Here is a 27,101-nt window from a genome sequence, read left to right as displayed (position 1 = left end):
AAACAGCAGTCTACGTTAAATAAGAGGTAGATTAAGTAGATCCCTAAAGCAGCAAAAACATCCTTGGAAAGTAAGTCAAAAAACAGTTCATATTTCCAACTGTGACTGTTTAATAAAATAAACAAAAAACCTCAGTGTGCTAAGTAGTATCAACTTAGCTTGAGTATTTTTTTTCCAACCGGCACACGCGAATGGCAAAGTACAACCACAACTATTGCCAAACCTTACCCCTGCCAATATCACCAATTCTGATGTGAACAAACTAGATGGAACATTACGTACTGCAAAGGTATTGTTTGTTCAGTTTTGTGTTTACATATACTTAAAAGAGTTTTTTGAAGAAATCTCTCACGGGCTCTAGTTCAAAGAAAAAAATCATAAAAAGGATCCACAGAAAGGTGAAAGTGTTTCCCAAAATGTACACCAGTGCGTTGGCGGTATACTGGTGAACACAGCTGCCTTCCAAAATGTACACCAGAAATTTTTAAATTTTTAATGAACTCTGTTATCAAATTACTCATAACTTTAATGAACCTCAATGACTAATGCTCAAGTTATGATTAATGAAAACTGTGTCAATATGGGGAAATAATCCCCAGTAACTCAGTGTTACATTTTCTGATGCGGAAATATATTGAGGGAGACTGAGTGCATCTTCTTGAACCCCTACTTCAAACCTTACATCCCTCTAAAAAAAATTCCAAACTGAGGCACCTGGGTAGCTCAGTCAGTTAAGCAACAGGTAAGCAACTCTTGATTTCTGCTCAGGTCATGAACTCAACAGTTCATGAGTTCGAGCCCCAAGTAGGTCTCTGTACTGAAAATGCAGAGCCTGGATAAGAATCGTTCTCATCTCTCTCAAAATAAATGAACTAAAAAAAAAAAAAAAAATTTCCAGATTCATCAAAGTTGTGTAAAACAAACCAAAATAGTAAATAGTAGAACACAGATTCAAATAATTCATTAAAAACACTTGTATAAAATTCAAATTTCTACATGGTATGAAGTGTGATAAATGAAGCAAAAAAAAGCGAGCAAAAATTAAAACTTAAATACAGAATGCCAATTTTAAGAAAACTGCAACTTCTATCGAGAACGCTATTCTGTTAAAAGCACCTACAATCAATTGAAAACAGGCCAGCTCAGGGTGGCTCAGTTGGTTAAGTGCTGGACTTCGGCTCCGGTCATGATTTTGCAGTCCAGTCCATGGGTTTGAGCCCCACACCAGACTGCGACTGCACCGACAGCTCAGAGCCGGGAGCCTGCTTCAGATTCTGTGTCCCTCCCTCTCTGCCCTTCTCTTGCTCACACTATGTCTGTCTGCCTGAATCTCTCTCTCAAAAATAAACATCAAAACAAAAACTTTTAAAGAAAAAGGCCAGCTAACCATAAAAAGATGGACAAAGAATATGAACAGACACCAAGTTTTATTAATCTTGTATTACTGTACATTTTTTCAAATTTACCTTCTCTGTGATTGGGATGCATTTTAAAATATCACCTTCCAAATGACTGTCAGTCAAGTAAGTAGCAATACTTTTGGAAAGATGAGAAAAGCACTAGTCTTAAATCCAAAAAGAAACACAAACGTGCTAAAATACATGTAAAGATGCTCAATTCCATACAAAAGAAATGCAAATTAAAGCCATAATAGTATTTCATTTTTCACTTACAGTACTGACAAAGATAAAAAGTTCCACAACACAGTGTCAGCAAGGAATACAGGAAAGAGACACTTGTATGCTCATTCCTGACTGGTTGGAGTAGATACATCTATGAAGGGCAATATGACAATCTAAAAAAATTCAAATTACACTGTGACCCAACAAATTTCATCTGTAGAAAATTCATTCAGACATATATGTATGTGTGTGAAAAAAATGTGTGTACAAGGTTCTAAGAGGATACTAAGGGCAACAAGTGTTTTAATAGCAAAGACCATGAATCTGAGTATGCATCAATAGAATGAATTAGACAAACTATAGTCATTAAAAAGAATAAGGCAACTTTATGTTTACTATTGTAGAACAATATAAGTAAAATCAACAGCCATGTCTTAAACCAACCATGCTATATAAACACCAGAAGAGTTTTAATCTGCTTTGAAAATCCCAGTCACGTAGTGTTACTTATTACAATAGTGTTTAGGATTTGGTTACCTTTCAAAGTATAGACTTTATTCTGGGGTAAATACGCAGATAACTTAAAACTGCCATTTCTAAAGAATCCAAAACTTGACGCAGATGACCCAAAGAAATTCTTGGTACCTGCTTTGAAGTTTATCTATTATAAATGACTGGCGTTGTTTAATCTGAGTAATTACATTTACCACTTTTCAAATACTTACATATAAGAGAATTACATGGAGATGAGGAATGAGGATGGTTGAGGAGTGGTTAGGAATACATGCTTGTTGCAAGACAAACTTAAGTTCAAGTCCCTGCTTTCTTATTGTTAGCTGAGCTTGAACAAGATCAACTTCTCTCACGCTCGATTTGTAAAATGATATACAGTTGCTTTTGTTTAAATTAAACGGAACAATGTATTTAAAGCACCTTGTATACCAATTGTCTGGCACCCGTTAAATACTCAATGTAGAATTCCACACTATATTCTTTAATTACCTTTTATCTAATAAATTCCTGGGATAATCTTACCCTCTTTAAAACATGTGGTATAGCCACATTTCTGTTCCTACCAGCTGGATCAACATCATTATACTTGACATGAAATGGTAACTCTTAGCACAGAAAAGAGTTTTATATGCATGTCCTGGTATGTGCTTCAGAAAAGCTTGAAAAAGAGGAGTTATGCACATACAAAACTATCAAATGTGTGACAGAACTATAAGAGTGAAAAAGGTCTGGAACTCTAGAATTTCAAAAGGGTAAGTTCTCTTGATTTCCAGAAAGGAAATGCTTGTGTATTTTACAAGTGTGTGAAGTTTATAAACATCACGGTAAAATCTAGACATTTTACTACATAACTGAACTCCAAACAAAGGGTCCATATTCAAGGAAATGGTGTCAGTCCTACATTAACAGAATGATGAATGAATGTACAAGTTTTTAAGTTATAATCTAGAACCTGTTTAAGGTTTGCATAAATGTTTACTGTTTACTAAAATCTTTGTTAACCCATACAATCCAATCTAGTTATATGAGTGGCTCTATTAAAAGAAAAACTAGGGGTTACCCGGGTGGCTCAATTGGGTTAAGCGTCTGACTCTGGCTCAGGTCATGATCTCATGGTCTGTGGGTTCGAGTCCATACTGGGCTCTGTGCTAACAGCTCAGAGCCTGGAGTCTACATCGGATTCTGTGTCCCCTCCTCTCTCTTTGTCCCTCTCCCACTCATGCTCTGTCTTGTTCTGTCTCTGAAAAATAAATGTTAAAAAAAAATTTAAAAAAAAAAAAACCTAGGGACACCGGAGTGGCTCAGTTGGTCAAGCATCTGACTCTTGGTTTCAGCTCAGGTAATGATCTCAAGGTTCATGGGATCAACCCCCATATGAGGCTCCACATTCAGTGTGGAGCCTGCTTGAGATTCTCTGCCCCTCCCTTGTGTGGGCGTTATCATGTGGGCCTCTCTCTCTCCAAATAAATAAACAAATAAACTTAAAATAAAAACTACCCATATTAAAATGGCTATACAAACAGCTTTGTGTGCAGTATTCTTTATAATGAATCAAAACTTCTAAGACTATAACCAAAAATAAATATTTATTCCCTTTTCCCCCACATCATCTAACCTATTTTTGTTTAAAACCCGTATTAGTAAAATACTTTCTGAATAACAGTAAAGGAAGCAGAAGAATGACAAAGCTAAAACAGCATGCACTTGCCAGGAACTATATTAAAAGAAAGAACTATATATAGTATAGTGACTTTATAAAATACAGCTCTTTTCACTACTATAAATATAGTGAGCCTAACACCCACACCCTATCCATCCTTCACAATAGCAACATTATGCAATGGTCAATTACCAATTTTTAAACATGCTCACAATGAATGCTATTACACTTATTCAGCACCTACTGAAAGTCATCAAATTACCCTCCTCCAACAATTTCTTCCATATCATTTACTTCTATATCCCCTGGATACAAAAATAAGAGAATTGACCATCTATTCTAAGTATATAGAAGTTAGTGTAATATGAAGTTATTCACCTTTTTCAGGTGATCTAGCTATTTCGGATTCATCACTAACTTAAAATCTTCTGTATTTGTCCACAATGCTAGCACTATATTTCTCAATTTATATAATTTTATAGTTATGTAAAAAAAAAAAACTTTACAAACCTAATACATGTGAACACAGCAATTTAAAAATCACAACACACTTGCATTCAATATTAAGATCTCCTAAAGGACAGCTTATGTATAATCCCCTAGCAGTGTCCAAGTTCAGATTACTGTATAACATTTATTTATACATCCAGTCAGGAGAAAACTACTTCCTTGAGTATAGACAGGTGACTTAACTTGCTATTAGTAAATTGATTTAATTTGTTAAATGATGTCCAGAGAGAAGAGTAATTATGTTCTCACCTTAATGATTCAAAACAATTTATATTATTGTTTTCCATACACTCAAAATGTGATGCCACAGCAACTACTGGCAGAGGTAGTTCATTAGGCTACATTCCTTTTGATATTATCTTTGAAAAGCTCAATTTTTGATATTTGCTATAATAAAAAGCAAACATAAGGCAAATATCAGTGGAGAATAATAAAGGTGGCAGTATCCAATCTGACTTAAAAGTTTAAGAAACTGCAGTGTTCAACTGGTGCAGACATCACACTAACAGACAACGGTGGTTAAGAATGAAATAAAAATATTTTTCCAATGTATGTGTGGTACTTGTTTAAATGGCTACTAAGTTGTTAGGACATAAATATTATTAGTAAGTTTTTAGGACTGAACTACTAAATAAATGCACTTCTGAGTTATTTCTTCAGGCCTAGGCTACCATGAAATATTAGTGAGGCATTAAGCATTGATACTGTGAACCAAGGCAGTGCAGGAACTTCTACTCTACTTCAAACCTAGCTCATCTACTTAATCTGCCTAAGCCTCTCCACCCTTCTCAGCTCCAATGAGATGAAATACCTTGTCCTCCGTGAAATCATCCACACAATTCATGTAACTGAGTCAAACTATCTTCTTAATTGCCTCACAGCTTAAGCCCCCCAACCAAGTCAGAGAAGAACCAGTGACACCAGCAGTTTCTTTATGTACTTAATGCTGCTTTCATTTGTAAAGGGATAAGCAAACATGTATATAGGGTCAAGTTCAATTTGATACATTCAGAACAACGGACTTCTTACTACAATTCCAACAGCTTGTGTGTGTGTGTGTGTGTGTGTGTGTGTGTGTATGTGTGTGTGTGTGTACATACATATGTATTTATGTATGTAAATAGAGCAGGATACTGAGCACAATGAGAACTAAGAGTCACATGGAAAGGTACCACACAGTATTTTGAATAATTTGGAATCTACAATGTTTTAATACATTTCTAATACCAAAAAAGGACAAAAAGAAAGCAAACAGAAAACATCAAACCCCACATGTATAGACAGCCTCCTAGTTCTTAGCTGAAATGCTTAAGATAAGCATCCAAACAGCTTTATTTGGGCAAACAGCTAAAATACAAGTGGTGTGTTTCAGTCAGCTATGTTATATAATCAAGCAAAAAAAATGCCTCAGAAATCAACAACAATAGAAGGCAACTAAATCATTTTTCGAAATACACTGCCCATTCATCAGTTTTCAGAAATTTTGAAGGAAATGCTCTATCATCCTCACAACAAAATTTACAGAAAACTAGTATAAATGCTTAAGTTCTATTTAATATTTTGTAAGATGTTAGCAAAGTAAACTAAAGAGCCTGCCTTAACTAAACCTAAGTCAAACACAGCAGTCAAGTGTAATAATATAAGCATACCTTTAGGAAATCAAGTTAGCTTTCTATGAATTAACAAAAGACAAAGAATTCTAACTCTAAGTGACAATAAGTTTTTAGTCTGACAGGAACCACCTTGTTCTTTATTACCACCCCTTTCTAAAGATTTAGTCAAAATTACCTTTAACCCCCAGTGCTATACTTGAATTAGAACAAAGCCTACTAAAACAGATATCCAATAAATACAACTATACAATGTATTACGTAAATAATAAACATTATATGTTTATAGAATTAATAGTCTGTTTCCACAGCTTACCTCCAGCCCTAAAAGAATATTTGGATTGATTCATTCATTTCACAATAAGTAATGTCAAGTTTTAACTCAAGTTAAAACCCCTATATTATAATTCAACTGCTGCATTAAAAGGAACTTAAGTTGTTTTTATGTTTCTTTTTAATTAACTGAGTTAACTGGTTAATAAAATCCAATAATTTCTCCAACAAGAAATCTACCACCACATCAGCAGCAGCAAAAGTAAAAATGTTGACTTAGCACTTGCTGGGCAATAGGAATTACTCCAAGGGCTGTACACAAATTAACGTATTTTATCTCAGAACAACCATATGAGGTAGTGGTTATGATTAGCTCTATCTTCTGAAAAATAAGCACAGGGAGGTTAATTAACATTGCCAAGATCAGAGCTAACAGGTGGCAAAGCTAAGACACAATACCAGCTCCATAGTCTTAAGAGTGTGGTTTAGGATATATTTCCTCTTGATTCTCTTCTCACGTATTTAATTAATGAGGCTGCCTTGTTGAAAACCCACTCTGGAATCTCTTAAGTAGTCTTTATGCAGCTGGTCCTTCAAACTATTGTTTCCAGGAGCCCCAAAGAATCTGCTACAGGAATCTGCTATGGCAATGCCTGATAAATCTTCCCCAGTGTCAACCTTAAGGGTCCTGTTCCAGCCAGCTCCATATTGTGTTTGTACTGGAATCTCATATTAAATATTTTTAGATTTTCTTTCATCTTGTTGTCCCGACTGCCTTTTGAAGATTAAACAATGCTAAAAGTTTCTGACCCATACTGTGTAGAATAGCATTTCTTTGGCTGATTTGTTCAAAAATTTTCTCCCTTAAGCTCTCTAGGAGTTTCCCACACCTTAAGACCCAAGACTGTTCATTTCTCTGTTATCACAATTATAGATTTAAACTACGGTCTGTCCTTTTCTTGATTTTTCCAACAGCTTGTCCTGAAGCTACATATATACAAATAACTCAGGATGGTGCAGTCTTAAAGAACAAACATGTGTCCTTAAATAAAGAACTACAACACTTGGTGCTTCGTCAACATTACCCCAGATCAACTCCTGAGCCTGTGACAGATTCCTTTCAATTTTGGAATCTGATACCCAAAAGCAAAAGATTCAGAATAGAAGGCAAACTGTAAATTGTGTGCACCAAATTATCCTATTACTCTAACCCTCTCTACCAAGAAATCAAGGAAAATGCCTTACCAAAAAGCTACCCATTTCTCAGAATTATGTCTAAGATTCACCCACAATCTACATTGTATTGACAAGTTTCACTCTTCTGTTGCCTTTCCCATCTCAGAATTGTTTTTTAAAAAGTTCCATACATAAGTATACAAACATAGACACAAACTCTGTTCCCAAAAAGTTTATGCTCCAACTAAGCAAAAGAAAGAAACCCATCTTTAATTATCCATACTGTTCATAAACCAATCTGTAACATCTCAAAAGTGATCTGGCATGGAAATGCGGACACACACAAATCATTTGGATACTTTACAGAATATATAGATTGCAATGTCTTCTCAAGTAAGAAGTGTTTTTCCCCTTCAGAAAAAGTTTTTAAAAATGCTATTCCATCTGACAAGAAAACTCCACTCCGTGTACCCCAAACCCTACCCTGGAGAAACACTACTTTCAAATTAGGCCTTGACTTAAATCCCACCTTCTCTTTTCCAGTCTAAAGTGAACTTTCAAATCATGCTTTCATAGAACCCCAGTACTCCTCTTTCAGAAACCTAACCGCAGTTGGAAATAGTTTTTACTTCATGGGGACAGGAACCAGATCTACATTTTAGCACACCTAGCACTATCCATCCAACACAAAGAAGGCACTCAATTAACTGACTTACATAAATTACTAGATTCCCTCAGTACCGAAGTATCTCAAAATTTTGCAGCTTGGGGAAGAAAACAAAAAGGAAATAACTAAATTAGCTACCAAATTACCAACCTCAAATATGCTTGCCTGAAGGCTAAAGACTAACAACTTGTTTAATCCTAAAAAATCATCTGCTCCCTCAAAATAACTTACAATTTCTCACAACACCAAGGTGCTTCTTAAAACCCACTGCAGAAGTCTATCACCTCTGCTTCCTTACAATTTTGTGAATTAAAATAATTTTCACTGACAAGTCACAAACTAGACAACATCATCCACTAACTGTGTGCTGTTCTTTAGCTATCTCACTAGTTGTTTGGTTTTTTCGTAATTCCCATCCCAAAATGGCAAATGGAACATAAACACAGTGCAAAAGAAATAGTTTAGAAAAGAGACGGGAGCAGGCAAAAACCACAGCGAACAAAATATAAAAACCATTTAGCTATGGTGGCTTGAAAACTAATTTGTCTACTGGGACTGGAGAGCTATGTAAGGTTAGTCTAACAGAGTGTACTAATTTACACTAGATTCAAATCTCTGAAAACAGCACAGTATTAGACCTAGAATCCAGAATTTAAGTATCTATGTCTCAAACACTGGAAAAAGTACTTTTAAACCCTTAATGTGCCTAGAGATGATTTAAATATACACTAGTTTAACTAAAATATTCTAAAACAAAATTATTTAATTAGCAAAAAAGCATTTATTTCGTTTCAACAACAAAATCAGGAAGAGTATGGTTGAAGTCTGAGTTCCCCAGGTAAAATCTGCAGTAGTTAGTCCTCTTTACCATCCTTCTATGATCAAAATTAGAACGTTTTCTCCTGATTAATAATGGACATATAGGCATTTATATTCACAGCTGACCCTGAGCAACACAGGCTTGAATTGCCTAAGTCCACTCAAACAGATTTTTTAAAATAAATACAGTACAGTACTGTGAATGTATTTTCTTTTCTTTTTCTCTAGCTTACTTTGTTATGAGTATACAGTAAATAATACATATGTAACCTACAAAATACGTGGACTGCTGACTGATGAAGTCAGTAGTGGCTACTGATAAGTAAGTCTGGGGGAAGTCAAAAGTTGTAAGTTATATAGAAGGGTGTCAGCTGGTTCTGTCAGTGTCATGGTGGTTAGATCAAGCCTCAAGTCCGTCTCTGTGCATACAACATGAAGCCTGCTTAGAATTCTCTCTCCCTCTGCCCCTCTCCCACTCACTTTCTCTCTCTCTCCCTCTCAAAATAAAAATAAATAAGGGGCACCTGGGTGGCTCAGTTGGTTAAGCCTCTGACTTCTGCTCAAGTCATGATCTCATGTTCGTGGGTTCAAGCCCCATTTCGGGCTTAGTGCTGACAGCTCAGAGCCTGGAGTCTGCTTCCAATTCTGTGTCTCCCTATCTCTCTGCCCCTCCCCGCTCATACTGTCTCAAAAATAAATATTTTAAAAAAATTTTTAATAAATAAATAAGCATTAAAAATAGTTATACACAGATTTGAATGAGGAGGAGGTTGCAGCTCCTACTCCCTATGTGGCTCAAAGTTCAACTGTGTATGAGAAAAGCTAATAGAGGATACTGATTGACAGCTGTCTGAGGTATTCAACTCTTCCTGTCCAATTAACTATAACTGATATTCCTTAAGGTAAGGTGCTAGCTGTTTTCCGGGCACCTTGGTAGCTCGGTACGTTTAGCATCCATCTCTTGGTTTTGGCTCAGGTCATGATCTGTTAGTGGGATCGAGTCTGCTTGGGATTGTCTCTCTCTCTCTCTCTCTGCCCCTCTCCTGGCTCGCTCACTCTCTGTCTCTCTCAAAAGTAATAAATCAGGGGCACCTGGGTGGCTCAGTTGGTTAAGCATCTGACTTCGGCTCAGGTCATGATCTTGCAGTCTGTGAATTCAAGTCCCGCGTCAGGCTCTGTGCTGACAGCTCAGAACATGGAGCCTGCTTCAGATTCTGTGTCTCCCTCTCTCTCTGCCCCTCCCCTGTTCACGCTCTCTCTCGCTCTCTCAAAATTTAATAAACATTTAAAAATTTAAGTAATAAATCAACATTAAAAAAAGGTTCTGGCTGTCTTTAACATCTGGGGTTCTCAAGAAATGAATTCATAGATGACTATACAAAATACATAAAGAGATTTATAAAAAACTCCATTTAGTGAAGCAGTCCTAGTATCAAACTATCACTAACCCCTCACTGTTAACTGGGATTTACTGGGGCACCTGGGTGGCTCGGTTGGTTGGGCGTCCAACTTCGGCTCCTGTCATGATCTCACAGCTTGTGAGTTCAAGCCCAGCGTCAGGCTCCGTGCTGACAGCTCAGAGCCTGGAGCCTGCTTCAGATTCTGTGTCTCTCTCTCTCTCTCTCTCTACCCCTCCCCTACTCGCACTCTGTCTTTCTCTCTCTCTCAAGAAATAAACATTTAAAAAAAATTTTTTTAATTAAACAAAAATGTGATTTACTATCACTTACACACAATACTAGGTTAGCTTCTAGCTCTTCACATACTAGAAGAAATCTCAGTAAGCTTACGCTTTCCAGAAGTAAGGGTTTTTTTTTTTTAAGTTTAGTAATAGCCTCTGGGAACAATTCCATACGAAAACATCACAACGCCAAAAATATGTTCATTTTGATCTATCAAATCTATTTATGTTACTTGTCATTCCCTATTAACAGAACCAAAATCTTTCACAAGCATACATCTTTTGAAAGCCTGCTACTTCCTCCCTCTGTCATTCATACACACACACACACACACACACACACACACACACACACACTCTGACCCAATATTGCATATAACTTTCTTCTCTCCCAATTTCCGAATTCCATTTTCCCTGCTCAACTGTGGCTTAGCAAGAAGAACCATTCAATACAGTGAATAAAATGTCAAAATAAGTATATTATTTCTCCTAAAGATGAGTAGAATCTACCCTTTATTATCCTCCAGTCTTTGGCACTATCTACATTTTAAAATAGTATAAAATCTTAAGTTATGATTTTATATAATTCTTTCATAATTACTAGTGACCAATATTCGATGAAGTTTAAGATATAAACTAAAACAATGCCTTAAAGTCAAAACACAAACTAACTTAAGTAAATACTTGTCCAGCTGCTATTACAAACAATATTGAGGGGCACCTGGGTGGCTGAGTAGGCTAAGCATCCAACTCTTGATTTCAGCTCAGGTCAGATCTCATGGTTTGTGAATCCCAGCCCCGTGTGCTTGGGATTCTCCCTCTCTCTCTGCCCCTCCCCTGCTCGCTTGCTCTCTCTCAAAATAAATAAACATTTAAAAACAATATTGAATTCTTTAACTAAACATTTAAAAACAATATTGAATTCTTTAACCTGAAGTTCCAATAAAATAGTACCAAAGAAACTAGAAAAAATTGACATGAAACTTAGAGTGATTGGATGTTTTGATTAAGGAAAAATTTTAAGTTGTGAATATCATAGCTGTAGTGTAAGAAACTTTACCTTTGAGCTATATACACTACAATACTTAAAGATGAAATATATCACGTCTAAGATTTGTTCCAAAATATATGCGACAGGGAAAAGGTTGGGATATGGATGAAAGAAGACTGGCCACTGCTGAAGATGCTGGATACATGAGAGTTCATTATACTACTCTATAACTTCTGCATAAATTTGGAACTTTCTATAATATATAATATTCTCTGTAACACTGTATATAGTTCTGCCATCAATGACTCATTTCACTGCCCATATAACATTCTGTTCCAAAAATGTCTTTTAAAAACCTCAGGGAATAGATTACATTGTGACAAAGAAATCACTGTTAAAAAATGATCTAAATGTCACATATACACAGAAAAAACATAAGCAACAAAAGAGGAAGATTTTCAAAAGAACTACCATCAGGCAACATATATTACAACTTATGTAAAATAAAAGTGTAAGGAAAAAAAAAAAACAACCACAAAAAAACTAGGACAGTTAAACAAAATTTCAGGAAGCTCCACATGGTAGTCAAAAATGCACCACAGCTGGGGGCGCGTGGGTGGCTCAGTCAACCAGCCGACTTTGGCTCCGGTCATGATCTTGCGATTCGTGAGTTCAAGCCCCATGTTGGGCTCTGTGCTGACAGTTCAGAGCCTGGAGCCTGCTTCAGATTCCATGTCTCCTTCTCTCTCTCTCTGCCCCTCCCCCACTTCTGCTCTGTCTCTCTCAAAAATAAATGAACATTAAAAAAAATTTTTAATAATGTACCACAGCTATAAAAGAAAAGGAAGAGAAATGTGAGGAGACTCCAAGAGTATATTACTCAACAAAAGATTTCTCTTTAGCTCATAACATATGTATGGTAATAGCTGTATAATTAACATTAAAAGCCCTATCCCCCAAATAGTTTCTATCTCGTCCCACACATCCTTCTTTCTAAAGTAATCCTTTACTAAGATGTATCACTTAACTTTTCTACCATTTAAATGATACAACATTTCCCCTAAGATACAGCACAAAATAACTAAAATCTGACCTTTGAAATTCATTGTCTACTGAGCTATATATATGTTACTAGCAAGAAAGGGAATCCATATTAAAAAGTCACCTAGTAAGTCTAAGAAGTTCTACTCTGGACTATTCTATATTTGGATGACTTGAGACTCCACTAGCAAGTCCCTTATCTAGTGGCAGAAAACTGAAAGTAGAGAAACAAAGCAGCCATTTTTGAAGATAGTACTTACTTAAGAATGGTTTTTGCACTACTGCAGTCTTCAAATCGAATGGAGTAACCAACTTCCTGGCCCAACATCACATCCATTTCATCAGCAACTCTCTGAGCCACGCTCATTGCAGCCACTCTCCTGGGTTGGGTACAGGCAACTCCTCTCTTGGGTCCTGGTAATGATCGCATGTACTCCACACACCACTGTGGAATCTATCAAATAATTTCACATTTAAATTAATTCTATTCTGCCTGCATATTAGGTATATTTAACATGTAGTATTTTATTGCATTCCAATACTGTAAAACAAAATTCAGTTAGGCACACCGCAAATTAAGAGTCAAACTTATAGCAGGAGCTCTGTGAGCTCTCTAAGCCAAGGAGGGGCCCTCCTTGACACTGCTATGACACAACTGTACTCCTTAACAGGCTAGGTCCACTGAAGCTGTGCGGAGTACGCTCTCCATCATCAACTGTGCCATCATTAAGCATTTCTCTATACACTGGAAAAGACTCAACTTAATGAAAAATTCTACTTTATAACAAATGTGAGTTTCCAAATATATCCTAAGAAACTATTAAATTTTTATACAGTTTGAATTACAAATCCAGGTGAAGATAGAAATCATATCCTCTAGTAGTTGTAGAGCTATGTGTCTTTAAAGTCCATTCAAATTCGGTTTCTAAGCCCGCAGAATCTAACTCCTATTCTTCTGCCTGCAGGAGAGTATGCACAATACCAACATCTTAGGTGCCATCTTTAAAGTCAATTTCAGTAATTGTCAATCTCAAATTCAACAGCACCTGGAGAAGCAAGAAAAAACAACAAAAAACACCAAGTGCAAGCTGGTTGGCAGCCATCGTGACAGTGCATTTCCTCCTTGTTCCATTATCAATAAAACCTAATAGAACCTCTAATTTCATGGCTCTTCATTCACTTACCTGGATAAAAACCATGGAAATAAAAATCTAAGTGATCACTGCATGAAATGGAATCTAGTGATATAAGTTCTGATGGGTCTCCATCAAAGTAGCCAAAAGCTTATCAAACTGTAATGCTACAGAAAACACACGTGTGAGGTTTTTTAGTACAGGATTTGTACAAGGACACCTGAAGAATATTGGTTGCTATCCCGTTACTACATTTTAGTTAGGTTACTTCTGCAATTAGGGGATATCTGTTTTCACCACTAAATATCTGACAGGGGAAGGATAACTATGCTGCCTCTCAAAGAGTTTAACAATATGTATCTTTAAAGGATTTGAAATGAACAGAAATAAATACTACCCTAAAACAGAAAGGTCTCTCTAGGTCTGTAAACCCACAAACCAAAGTTTAAGTGGTTTTCTAGCCAAGTTTTATATATTTAACTTCTTTCATCAAGCCTCTTACATACGCAAAAAAAATGTACTTTACAAGACCAAACAAAATGAAACTCAAAGGAAGATTTTTCATTCAGTTAAAGCTATTTAAAACGAATTCTGAATTCTCAAGGCAAGAATGTTCAGAAGATCTTTATCTTTTGAATGTTCATCTCCAATGAAATGGATAGCTTACTCCCACTTTAAAAACAAAATATAAAATTCTGACTACTACAGCAATTTTTGAACTTTTGACCTCAGGACCCCTTTATACTCTTAAAATAACCAAGCATACCAAACTAATAGATTTACTATACTAACAAATTAAAACTGAAAAATTGTTAGAATATTAATTCCTAACAGTAAAAACCCACTATATACTAACATTTTTTATGAAAAATAATTACATGTTCCAAACAAAAAAAAAAAAAAAAGAAAAAGAAAAAATTACCAAGAAGAGTACATTGTTCTGCATTTTTACAGATCTCTCCTGTCTGGCTTACTAGAAGACAGTTTTATTCTCTTACAGGCTTCAATTCCGGGTATGTTGCAATTGTTTTTGTTTTGTTGGAAGTGAACTAAGAAATTCCCAGGACCTTAGAGTTTCAAGGACCTTCCAGGGTTCCCAGACAGTATTTGGAAAGTGGCACAGTCACAGCCTGTGCCATCTATTCAGAGTTCTAAGAACAGCATTAAGAAGGGAAGCGGGAACTGAAATATGCAGGGTACGGGCTTCTTCAAACCAGGCTTCAACTCTTCTAAAGCCAATCCTTACTTTCAGCTTCTGTCCTTCCATTTGAGGCTGCCTTCCTAAAAACTGATCCTCAGCTCCTCTAGTCTTATTTTATACACTATCCTGACTAGTCTTATTCTCCTCAGACTTCTAACATTACCTATAATATGTCAAATAACAATCCTAATGATAGTTCCCACACCTAACCTAGTGGTCATTTCCACTTGATATATTCTATTGATATCCCAAATTCAACAAGTTCAAAACCAAAACCATATCTATGCTTCCTCCAAATACTTATTAATACCTCCCATATCCACTCAGTAATATTAACATCCTAACTCCAATCTACCTTTCATTCTCCATTCTACCACCTTAAACAGTCGAATGTTTATTATCTTCTACATAGTCTGTCATCAACATTCTCACTAGACAGACATTCTGTAAGAATTCTTATCATTTCTCTGCAGTGAAACGCTCTGGTGGCTCCCAGATCTACAGCAGGATATATTAAGGCTCAGCCTACTGTGCCAGTCTCGCCTCCCATGGGCTGAAAAAACTAGCTTTAGTTTCTTATATATGGATATAGTATGAACATACCAACTTGCAATGTAAAATGACTTTATCTTAAGTCTTAGTCAAAAATTAAGAGTCAATAGTTTAGATTTTGTTTGAAGGATTTGATTTTCTGACAGACACAAAAAGCTAACCAAAACTGGCTCACTACACTTAATGGTTTTGAGTCAAAGTTTTTAATAAAAGTATGTGAAAAAAGCATTTTGGTACAATTCACCATTCGAGCCTTCAGCGTCACTTTGAATCCCCCAAATGCCCTGCCATGGTAAGTACACAAAAACAAACAAAAACCCCCACAAATATTAATCCAAATAATTCCAAACCTCTTGTTTTGAACTGACTTGACCTCCTTCTACATTAATTGCTACTAGATGCACTCATCTCTGAAATAAGGTTAACCACATTAAGACCACAGAATAGCAGAACAAAATAAATATAACTTTGGCTATAACAAAGGAATAGTTTTAAATATTAAGCCCACCTAAATCTATTACGTAAACCTAGAGCAACCCACTAAATCTCTAAGATTGTTATGACTCTGGCTCATTTTGCTCATCTGTAAAATGGTGATTAACATCCTTGTAGGGTTGATGAAACACTTAAATGAGGTAATACATAAAAAGGACAGAGTGCCTAGCTTTATCCAACTGTTAATTAAGTAGATAAATTAACACTAAGCAAACTAGATAAACCAGTCGAAGTAATTCTTTAAAATACTATATTAAGAAGTTTAGAGTTATTCTATCATTTCACACATTATTCAAATTTTTGTGAGGCAATAAAAATGTCAGTTTCAATTCCTAATATCCACAAGAAGTTTTCTTTCACTTATAAAAAAACATTTTACTAAGGCGCAGTCTTTAAAAGCTTCCTATTTTGGTTGCTATTGTAGTCCTCAAAATGTCTCCCTGATATACCCAAATTGATAAATTTGGGGCATATATAACTTAAAAAAATATGGAGGAGCCTGGGTGGCTTAGTCTGTTAATCAGGACTCTCAGTTTCAGCTAAGATCATGATCTCAATTTCATGGGATCGAGTCCTGCACGGGGCTCTGTGCTGGCAGTGTGGAGCCTCCTTGGGATTCTCTTTCCCTCCCTCCCTCTCCCTCTCCTTCTCTCTCTCTCTGCCCCTCCCTAGTCGCACTGTCTCCCTCTCAAAATAAATAAATAAACTTTAAGAAAATAAAATAAAAAGAAATGGTAACTGCATATGCAGTATGCTCAATTATACACATGTATCTCAGGTATATAAACGTGGAAAACACGCCACTAGGAAACACAACATAATAATTTATGTATTTTTTAAATTAATTTCAACCCTTCCTGGATTTTCCCAATTTTCTACCATGGACAGGGAATACTACTTTTGTAGTATTAACTCAAGCATATGAAAATATGATTAACACCTCACTCATAGCAAGGAAATGCAAATTAAAAACTACACTCAGATGTTCCTGGGTGGCTCAGTGGGTTATGCATCCAACTCTTGATTTCGGCCCAGATCATGTTCTCAGTTTCCTGAGTTTGAGCCCTTATCGGGATCTGCACTGACCCTTGCAGAGCCTGTTGGGGATTCTCTCTCTCTCTCTTTGCCCCTCCTCTGCTCACACTCTCAGTCTCTCTCAAAATAAACTTAAAAAAAATTTTTTAATTATATTGAAATGCATTTTTTACCTATCAGATGTGTAACATTTCACATTCAGTAGTATACTCTAATGGGTCTACTTGCTTACGAAAACCATTAGAAGCAACTTAGGGGTCTATAACATGTGCCCAGTAAACAATGGCTCATCCATTTTTGAAAAATATTCTAGACATATTACTAACAAGATACTAGTGTTTACTTCTACGTACATGGGGGGAGGGTATAACTAGATGGATGAAGATTATGGGGAAAGAGACTTTAACTTAGCCATTCCATTTTTTTTTCAAGAGTAGGTAATACTCACATGTTTCAAAACAATTGCAAAACAAAACAAAGAAACAAAGAACAGGAAAAAACAAAACAGCCCCAATGGTTCAACTCTCTACATTCAAATGGAAAACAAAACGTACTTAGACCTCTAAATTTGTACCACCCCAGAATCAAAGTGGTGGGAAAGCATCATTCTGCCATACTTAACGTTAACAAAACAGCAGTGCTACTTTCCTCTAAACTCAGGAAAACAGGTGCACCCTACCAGATTCCCACACTGTGTGTCACTGAATAGTGCTAACCATCAAGTAACTACTCTTCAGGATGTTCTACCTGACAGGCAATGGAAAAGATTACCAGAATCAAATAAGAAACATTTAGTAAATGTAAATATCAATATGGTATATACCATGATATACAATAACTCACCTGTGTTGTTTTACCAGACCCAGTCTCACCAACCAGTACAAAGGACTGATGTCTAACCAGAATATCTGTAAACCTATCCTTGTATTCCCAAACAGGGAGTTGAAGCCGTTTCTTTAAAATGTCATAGTATCGAGGAGTATGGGGTAAGTTGGTAAATGGATTAATGCACTGTGGAAGTGATGTGTGTCCTGCATGTCCGGTGTGTGTTGAATGAGCAGAATGTGTCGAATGTGTTGAATGAGCAGAGTGGGTTGAGTGAGCTGAATGGGAAGCTTTTAAAGGCGGTAATCCAGCACTGATAAGCATAGCATTAGTCGAAGCTCGCAATTCCTTCTCCTTTTCTTTTTCCCTTTCCCGCTCTCTATCTCCTCTATCACGTTCTCGGTCTCGATCTTTAGACCGATCTTCACGATCCCGGTCACGATCTCGATCCTTCCTAAAAACAAAAATTTAGAATTCAGAGTCTGAAATTTTATGCAAAATGTTCTTGGCAGTGTTACAGTCACAAAGAAAGTAAATGTCCAACAACCAAATGAATAAAACCAATGTAAAACTCAATGAATTTAAGTATCAGAAATAATAATAAAAAAATTTTTATAATCAAGAATTCTCCATGCATCACCCATGAACAGCTTTCCTTCATTGATGAGGCCTCAAATTTTGTTAAGGGACAACCTCTTTCCACAACCTTTAGTCACCAGGTAACACAAGAACTCAGACTTGAGTAAAGTAAAATCCCTTCCTATTTAGACAGCAGAAGTTTAAAACTGAGGGCAAGGTAGGGAAAAGATTGAGGTAAATAAAGCAAAAACAGGATGACATCACAATCTTCCCCAGATTCTCCTTCATGTTACATGAAAAGGTTTTTTTTTGCATTGATTAGTATGCTGAAAATTCAAGTCCATTCCTTTTCACTTAACAGGATGGGAGCTAAAGGATTATAGGTGAGTTTGTTTCCAAGTTACACCTTCCAGCACGTTCTCATTTTTGTTTAATAAGCATATCTTTGCTCTGTAAGAAAAACTAAAATTAAAACTTTAATTCTTTTGTTTTCATTGTTTATTCCTGCATGATCTCCTTAATAACAATTACAAAACATTGAAATTACTTTGTAAGCCTATGTATACTTTGGTCATCCATCAAGTGAAATACAGCCATTAAAAACAAGTTCTAATGAACAACAGTAAGTTGTTTTAAAATGTTAGTAATGGCAGATGGCCACTATATTAAACCAATGTGAATTTTAAGTACTCAATTCTAGTATCTACTTTTATTTACTAGACAGGATTCCTAATACAATAATTTTTAAATAATCTCTGCTTCTTTATTCTACAAATCCAGTTTACTTCAGAACAAATCCTATAGCAAACTTGCCACAGGTATTTGGACCCAGACTTGAAATAGTGAAGCAACACAAAGCTATAAGATAAGCCACTAAACGCATCACTATTCCTTATCCACAAGACACAAAAGACATACAAACTTCCCATACCCCAATTATCAGTAGCTGAGCAGGAAAGACCATTCATTCTCTGTAATAGCACATAAGCAGGACAAGAGAAATCCCTTGGTAGTACACAGCTAAAATTCTAGACCCAGCGTGAGTTAGGATGGTTTTCCAATTACGGAAATGGTAAGGAGACCAATTATATTGTATTCTGTCCTTCCTAAAATATAATTGTATTCCACAGGAATGTACATTGAGAGGAAAGTTTTATTACGTACAATCATACATACACATATGTCATATTTTTATATATTTTCATAGACATATAAACTTTTCATATAAATACAAAATATATTTGAAAAGTGATTCTCCCTTCTCCCATCCCAGTGTTCACCTTCTCCAGAATCACAGGACATACAAGCTAGGATTAAAGCCTTTCATCCCATTTGGCACAAAGAGAAAAAGAAGCCCAAGGATAACCTAGTAAACATACAAAATTAAGTCTTAGAACTCAGCTTCCTGCCCTATCTTTGAAATATACCATCAACCATCCTTTCTTTGCTTTTTGCATTCTGCCTCTGGTCTCGGGTGCTCATTAATTAAATAAGTATATTGCTCCAAATGTAAATGAGAAAGTTTATAACAGGGTACACAGAAATGTGCCCAGCAAAATGAGAAGCACTGTAGCCATGAATGGTTCAAAGAACCTGGTATCTTAAAGGTCACAGGACATAAAACAATCCTTAAAGACGATCTGGTCTAAATGCAAAGGATTCATGTTTCTAGTACTCCAGGGGTGGGAAGCAGGGTGTGAAAGAAGACCATTACCTGACCACCAAGAGACAAAGGACTACAACAGAAGTTTAATGAACTCCACTATACTCCTAGCACAGTACCTGGCATTTAACATATGAACCTAACCTTTCAAGAGTTATCAAATACAAGAGATGAAAAGTGACTGACAAAGTGAATCATGTCACCTTGCTAAGAGCTATACAGAAATGTTTTTCAAGGGCCTACTTCATCAGAAACTTTATTACCAAAAATAACTAAAGCATAGGAAGCATAGAATACATTCTAAGGACACAAAGATTTAACTGCTGACCAAGAAATGGGGGTAGACAGTAAAATGAGCACTGAGATCAGTTGTAGAACCACTGGCAAGTCTCAATTTACTAACCTATAAAGTGAGAAGTATTAATAAAATAGTACTAAAATAAAAAAACAACAGGAAGCTGGGCACCTGGTTAGCTCTGTCAGCTGGGTGGCCGACTTCGGCTCAAGTAGTGATCTTGCGATGCATGAGTTCAAGAGCCCTGCATCGGGCTCTGTGCTGACAGCTCAGAGCCTGGAGCCTGCTTCAGATTCTGTATCTCCCTCTCTCTGACTCTCCCCTGCTCGAGCTGTCCCTGTCTCTCAAAAATAAATAAAAAAAAAATTTAAAATTTTTAAAAATTTTAAAGAAAGCAACAGGAAGGATGCAGAAAGTAAATTCAATCATCTTGAAATGTTGCCTATGATTCAAACTACCTACTTTCAATGGCAGAGGGAGGATAAAAATGAAATCAGCTAAGGAGAGCTCTCAAACCCACTGCTTCATAAATAACGTGTAGACTACTGAGTACATACATATTCTTTTTAAACAAGAACTCTTATTATACAGAAGTTTCGTTGTCAAAAAGATTCACTCATTAGGATAAGAGTAATGTTTAAAAACCGAAGTAAAAAACCAGTGCTTTACTGATGACAGCCACAGTACTGGCAGGTAGACACAACATGACACGGTTATTAATAAGCACACGTTTCCTGTCTCAGCCACTGTCCTGGCTCAGCACTTAAGCTGTCTGACCAGTTACTTCTTCCATGGTCTATAAAATGCAGCTCTTCATATGCCTTGTGCAGTATTGCAAAAATTAAGTTAATATACATAAAGTGCTTAAAATTGTGCCTGGAACATAATAAGTGCCCAATAAATATGCTTATCATTAAAGTTTTAATTTACAATACCATATTAAAATTCTACATGAAATAACAGAAACAAACTCCTGACAATAAAGATATCGACTGATTATTAAAATCAGAATATTTTAAATAAGCATTTCTTTTTATGTGGCAATTTCACTTCTCCTAAGAAGTGCACCAATATGTATACTTCACAATAATCTTTTCACTTATAAAATAGTAAAGACTGGGAAACTCTAAACACCAACAAACAGGAAACTGGGTAGATAAATTATGATACCCCCTTTACAAGTGGAGTATTACACAGCCAATGAAAAGGATAATGTATATCTATTCTATTGTTTATGACACATTTCTTAGTAAATAAAAACCAAAGCACAAAACAACCCATACTGAAATATCCCACTGACATTAAATATTATAGTTTATATTTGTGAATAAACATGCAAATACTAAAAACAATATCAACGGGTTAAAGAGGAAGATGAAGATTTCAGGGAAATTTTTGCCTTTTCTTTTTATCTTTTACATATTGACATTTCTCATGTTCTCTGGGGCAAGTGACTTGAAACCCCACTTCCATCAAAGGAGTGTAGTGAAAATGTGGTTATACATACAAAGCAGCCAGAATAGTTTGGGAAGCACAGTATGTACTCTACATGTTTTATTTGTTTTGCTTTTCCACAATCAGGAAGTAACCTCGGGGGCACCGAGTCTCAGGTCTCAGTCGGTTAAGCATCTGACTCTTGATTTTTGGCTCTGGTCAGGGTCTCACAATTTACGAGTTCGAGCCCCGCATCCGGCTCTGCACTGGCAGTGCAGAGCCTGCTTGGGATTCTGTCTCCCTCTGTCTCTCTGACCCTACTCCACTCATGCCATCTGTCTCTCTCAAAATAAATATTAAAAAAATTTTTTTCCAGAAACTAATCTCTGAAAAAAATATCAAAATGGAAAAACGTCCCTTATGTTCACAGTGTTTTCCCTACTTCAGTTGTCTTTGTTGGTAATAACTTTATATTATTATAGAAAATGTTGTGGGATAATGAAAAAAGCAGTAAAGTCACTATGTAACAGAAACCTTCAACTTCTCTACTTGACCTGCAAATAAAATACAGCAGGACTAAATAATGCCATAAAAAGTTTGGGGAACTTTAATCTAAATGAAATCTTCCTTCAAATTACCTTCCTTCTCTGGAGAAATGGGCCAGCCATTTTCAGCAGTGGAGTTTGGAAGACTGACAAGCCTAGTAGTCCCTTAGATAAAACCACTTGCTAGTAACTATTAGGACCAAAAAAAAACCAAAAACAAAAACCCTTCAAGACTGCACAGCAGTCAACAAAACTTTTAAAATTGTCTAATACCAAGGGGGGAAAAAAACCAAGCACTATTAAACATTGTAATCCACTGCTGAAGAAAATTAGTTCTATGAGAAGTCATATGGAAATGCATACACAAACTTTTCTCCAGACTATCTCAGAACTTAGGCTTCATTCCAAAGAACTCTCCTTCACCAACAGGTAGATGTCATGTAATAACCAAGAAAATCTTAACGTCAACATCATAGACCTAAAAATGGCCACGTTTTTACTAAACTAAACATATCTGTTTTGCAAAATAAAGGGAGCAACTCCAGATATATCATGGGAACACTTGTCCCAAGAAAAACATTTAAATGGTGCACATACATACAAATATGAATAAATGAATTCACAGCACCCCAGGATATTTTGTTCCAATGTGAACTCCTGTGAGAGACACCAGTTGCATCTTAGCCAGATGACATGCAATTTATTTTTACTTCCTAGGAACCAAGAACCAAGTGTTCCCTACTTTACCAACCCATTACAAATGTCATTAAAATAGGCTGCATTGACTTAACTACAGCCATGGTCTGCCCTGTAAAGGAAGAGAGGCTAAGAGTGAGAGTGAAAAGATCAAGGTTCCAGATCCAGCCATAAACTGGGTAAAGTTGCACAAGCCACCTTAACAACTGAGTCTCCATCTCTCATCCCTTGTGTGGAGCTGATTATACTCTTCAAAGTCACCTATGGCTCTAAAGAGTCTGTAACATTATAACCACGGAAAGGTATCAAAAAGTACACCCTATCCTGGATTATACTCCACACTGAACAAATAGATACCTGGAAACAAATCCCAATGAAGAACTTTGGGCGAACAAAAATCCACAGGTCATATAGATTACTTGACACAGTGATTCTTTGCAGTCTTTACACATACGCAAGGATAAAATTATGAAAAGTATTGGGGTACTCAAACTTTTGTGCCCTGGCCTGAATTATCCAAACAAATCTCTGAACTTCAGGAATGAAAACACACACTGGACAAGAAATGATTTTGATGAAATTGCTAAAATCAACTGTTAAATTCCTCTGTAGCTTTCAGAAAATGCGAAGGGATAGCAATCTGAAACATCACGAGTCTGTATTTAAACTCCCAAACAACCTCCCCACGGGCGACATTTTGCCATAAATACTTAAAACGTTTTTGAAAGGGGTCTGTTTCTAAAGCAGTAGCTTTAGTAAGGAGAGGGGCAAAAAACTAGAACTTCGGGCGTGGAAGGGGAGGCATGCCTTCTAATTCCCGTCCCAGGGATGTCCAACCACCCGTTTTAACCAAAGCAGGAAATAAAGGAGATGGCGGGAGCGTAGGCAGAGAGCGGAAGTTTGCCTAGTATCTACTTTGAAGTGTTTGAATGGACCGAGACACAAGCTCTCCCGCCAAACTACAAATGCCGTGGCTCCAAACCAAAACCACCAGCCCTCCAGCCCATCAGGTATACTCCACATTTTCCCTTCTCCCGCAGGCCCTCTACTCTCCCTTCCCCCGAGAACTCGTCCGCACGCCTCACTCAACTCCCGCCACCCCCATCCCAGCCTACAGAAGAAGCCACGCGCTCCCCTCACTTTCTGCCCTCCGCCTTTCTCCTTGCGGGACACCCAGCCGTCCCCCAAAGCCTTCTCCAGGGTCGCTCGGCCTGAGAAATACCTGGTGCCCTTGGAAGGGAATACTCCCTCCGCGCCCTCCCCCACCCGCTCCCCCGGCTCCGGGCCTTGCCCGGGAACCCAGGCCACGAGGTGCGCGGCTCCCTCCCGGCTGCTCCCCTCGAAGTGACTCCTGCTTGGCTCGGCCCGGGGAGGAGGCGCCCTCGTGGCCACGCAGGCCTCTCCACCCTCCCGACGGGGCCGGGCGGCGGCCGCACCACACATCTCCCCGCGCCCTTGCCCAGCGGAACCCCGGGAGTGGCGCCGCTTTCCCCGACCCGCCGCAAGTGAGCCAGCCCAGAGGGAAACAAAGGGTTGCACCCCAGGGCCGACGTGGCTAGGCCGGCCTTGGCCCGCTCTCCGCGGGCACCCCAACAAAGCCCGAGCCACTGCCTCGCGCCCCCGGCCTGGCTTACCCATCGGTCCCCGCACGCTTCTTGCCGGAGGGGTAATCCTCCCCCAAATCCAACCGGTGCCGCTTGGACATCTTCGGACGCTGCGAGCGCGCGGTTTTGAAGGAAGAAGAAAAAGAAGCTGGCGGCTGTACCGGTACAGTCGAGGGCAGCTACTTAACTCTAGAGGACCCCCACCCCTCCCGCTACAACAGCCTACACCGTGCGGCCGGAACCAGAAGCTAAAATGGCGGCGGCGACGAGGGCTGGGCCTGCGCGCGCGCTTCCGCAGCGTGCTCTGCGTGCTGTGCGTACGTGCGTGGTGCGCGCACGCAACGGAGGCGGGAACTCCAGGCCCGCCCTCCTTCCACCACGGCGGAGGCTTCCTGCCTCTTCTGGACTTTCCCTGCCAGCTGTGTGGCTGACCTGAGGAGTTCATCCTATGGCCTTCCCGCCCTGCTGATTTAGGAAATTCATAGAGGAGAAAGGCTAGTCCTCCTTAGGAAATTTTATCCATCTCCATTATCTTGGCTTTAGGGGAGTTTGACACCATGGGAAGTTAGTAAGCTAATCAAGATCATAACAGCAAATAAAGGGCAGAGCCAGATTTGGAACCCAATATTTTATAACTCCACATCTACAAGAACTTGCAGCCATTGACCAGACCCCTTTCGATTCTGTTAGGGAAACTGAGGTAAGAAAATGTCAAAACGCTCCGTGATCCATTTTGCCCTTTTTTTTTTTAAAGCTCAGCGCGAACAGCATGCCTTCAACCTATAGATGTTTTTTTCCCCGGAATAGAGAAAGTTGGCAGTAGAGGCATAATTTGCCTTTTTTTTAACCCCTTTGCCTATCACGTGATTCCACAGTGTTAACCCTATTTGCGTCCTCACGTTTACAGTTACACTGCAAGGTAGGTGTTAATAGATGTGAACACTAAGCCTGGGGAGACAAGTCATATGGTCATATTAGCTATCCCTAAAGCAAAATGTTGGGGTGAGATGACTTTTGTGGATCTCTGCACCCAGAGTATATATGTTTCACAGTGTGAGGGCTACCATTAAGTACTGTAACATTTTGGAGAAATAATGAGGGAACAGTTGGAATTACACCCACCTGAAGAGAGCAGCCTGTCTTACATGTGCAAGGAGACTTGGTGAAGGAGGATCTGAAATCAAGACAATGATGCTTCTGCCTTGGCCCTAGGGTGTATCTAATGAAAAGGATATCCGTTGTGTTGTAGTCTGAAGGAAGAAAAGCCATAATTACCAAAAGATAGTGGCCTTTCTGGAATCTATAAGGGGAACAAAGGGCCAGAATCTGCCAGGATGTTCACACAGCTTGGGAGGAGGGGCAGAGTTCTGTGCCTCCATGTCCTACCTTCGATTTTTAGATACTACTGACCTTAGAGTAGAGAAAAGCCACCCACCAGGTCCCTACAGCTTCCTGGATATGCCAGAAAATATTTCCTTTCCACTAACTCTTTATCTACTAGACAAACTTTTGATCTGTTACTTGTGGCTTGAATTTATCCACGTAGAGGCAATGTCTTATGCAACTAACCCGCTCCAGGTGTGCAGCCAGAGATGTCTTCCAACCTAAATTGGTAATAAGAAAATAGCCAATGCATATAAACAACTTACTGTGCACCAGACACTATTTCATACACAAACACACACACACACACACACACACACACACACACACGTTTTTTACACTTATTTATTTATTTTGAAAGAGAATGAGCAGGGGAGGGGGAGAGAAAGGGAGAGAGAGATTCTCAAGGAGGCTCTGTGCTGATTGCATAGAGCCTGATGGAGGGCTCGATCCCACCACTGTGAGATCATGACCTGAGCTGAAATCAAGAGTCATATGCTTAATCGACTAATCCCCAGGCACCCCTGTTTATTATATATGTCAACCTATCTGACCCTTACAACAACTTTCATCGAGATGCTACGAGCTGGACTCCTTTACAGGTGAGGAAACTGAGGCACAGACAGGGTTAAGTATTGTGGACAAGATCACAGTTCTGGGATTCCTAGACGGTCTTTGTGTTTAAGCGCAATGCTGAGCCGCTGCTGCTGCTGGTGCTGAATAGCTATTCTTATTCCATATTGTTCCCCCAGGGTTTGGTTGTTCAAGGACAAGTTCCACAAGTCTGACAACCTCAATGTGGACTGATAAACTGAATTTCCTACATTGTGCAAGGGGACGACTCGTTTACAGGGCTCTGGACAGACAAGTTAGGATTTGGAAGATTTGAACCCAGTTGGACTACAGAGCCACACTATTAACCACTACACTGTGTCCTTATTACCTATCTTAATTACTTCATTTACTTATTCACTCAATGAGTATTTATTAAACCCCCATGTCAGGCATTGAGTTTAGTTCTGGGAAGACTGGAAAGAACAAAATAGCCATAGTTCCTGCCTTCATAACACTTGTCAAAGGAAGAGAGGCATTAAACAG

At 38.1% G+C, this 27,101-nt stretch overlaps 1 protein-coding gene across 1 annotated transcript in view; it reads right to left on the bottom strand.

Annotated features, from left to right (window-relative positions):
• DHX15 (DEAH-box helicase 15) overlaps window positions 1-24,888 on the bottom strand; it is a 58,249-nt gene extending 33,361 nt beyond the window's left edge. The window contains exons 1-3 of the mRNA XM_029948040.1: window positions 24,651-24,888; window positions 17,823-18,258; window positions 12,824-13,017 (exon numbers count right to left, since the gene is read on the bottom strand). Of these exons, the coding sequence (XP_029803900.1) occupies window positions 12,824-13,017; window positions 17,823-18,258; window positions 24,651-24,721 (701 nt within the window). The 5' untranslated portion in view covers window positions 24,722-24,888. The remainder of the gene's footprint in view (window positions 1-12,823; window positions 13,018-17,822; window positions 18,259-24,650) is intronic.
• Window positions 24,889-27,101: the final 2,213 nt, after the last annotated feature.

Source organism: Suricata suricatta, chromosome 1 (assembly GCF_006229205.1).
Source record: "Suricata suricatta isolate VVHF042 chromosome 1, meerkat_22Aug2017_6uvM2_HiC, whole genome shotgun sequence".
Classification (NCBI taxonomy): domain Eukaryota; kingdom Metazoa; phylum Chordata; class Mammalia; order Carnivora; family Herpestidae; genus Suricata; species Suricata suricatta.
Note: the sequence above shows the minus strand (reverse complement) of the source record. Positions and strands in the feature narration are given on the sequence as shown.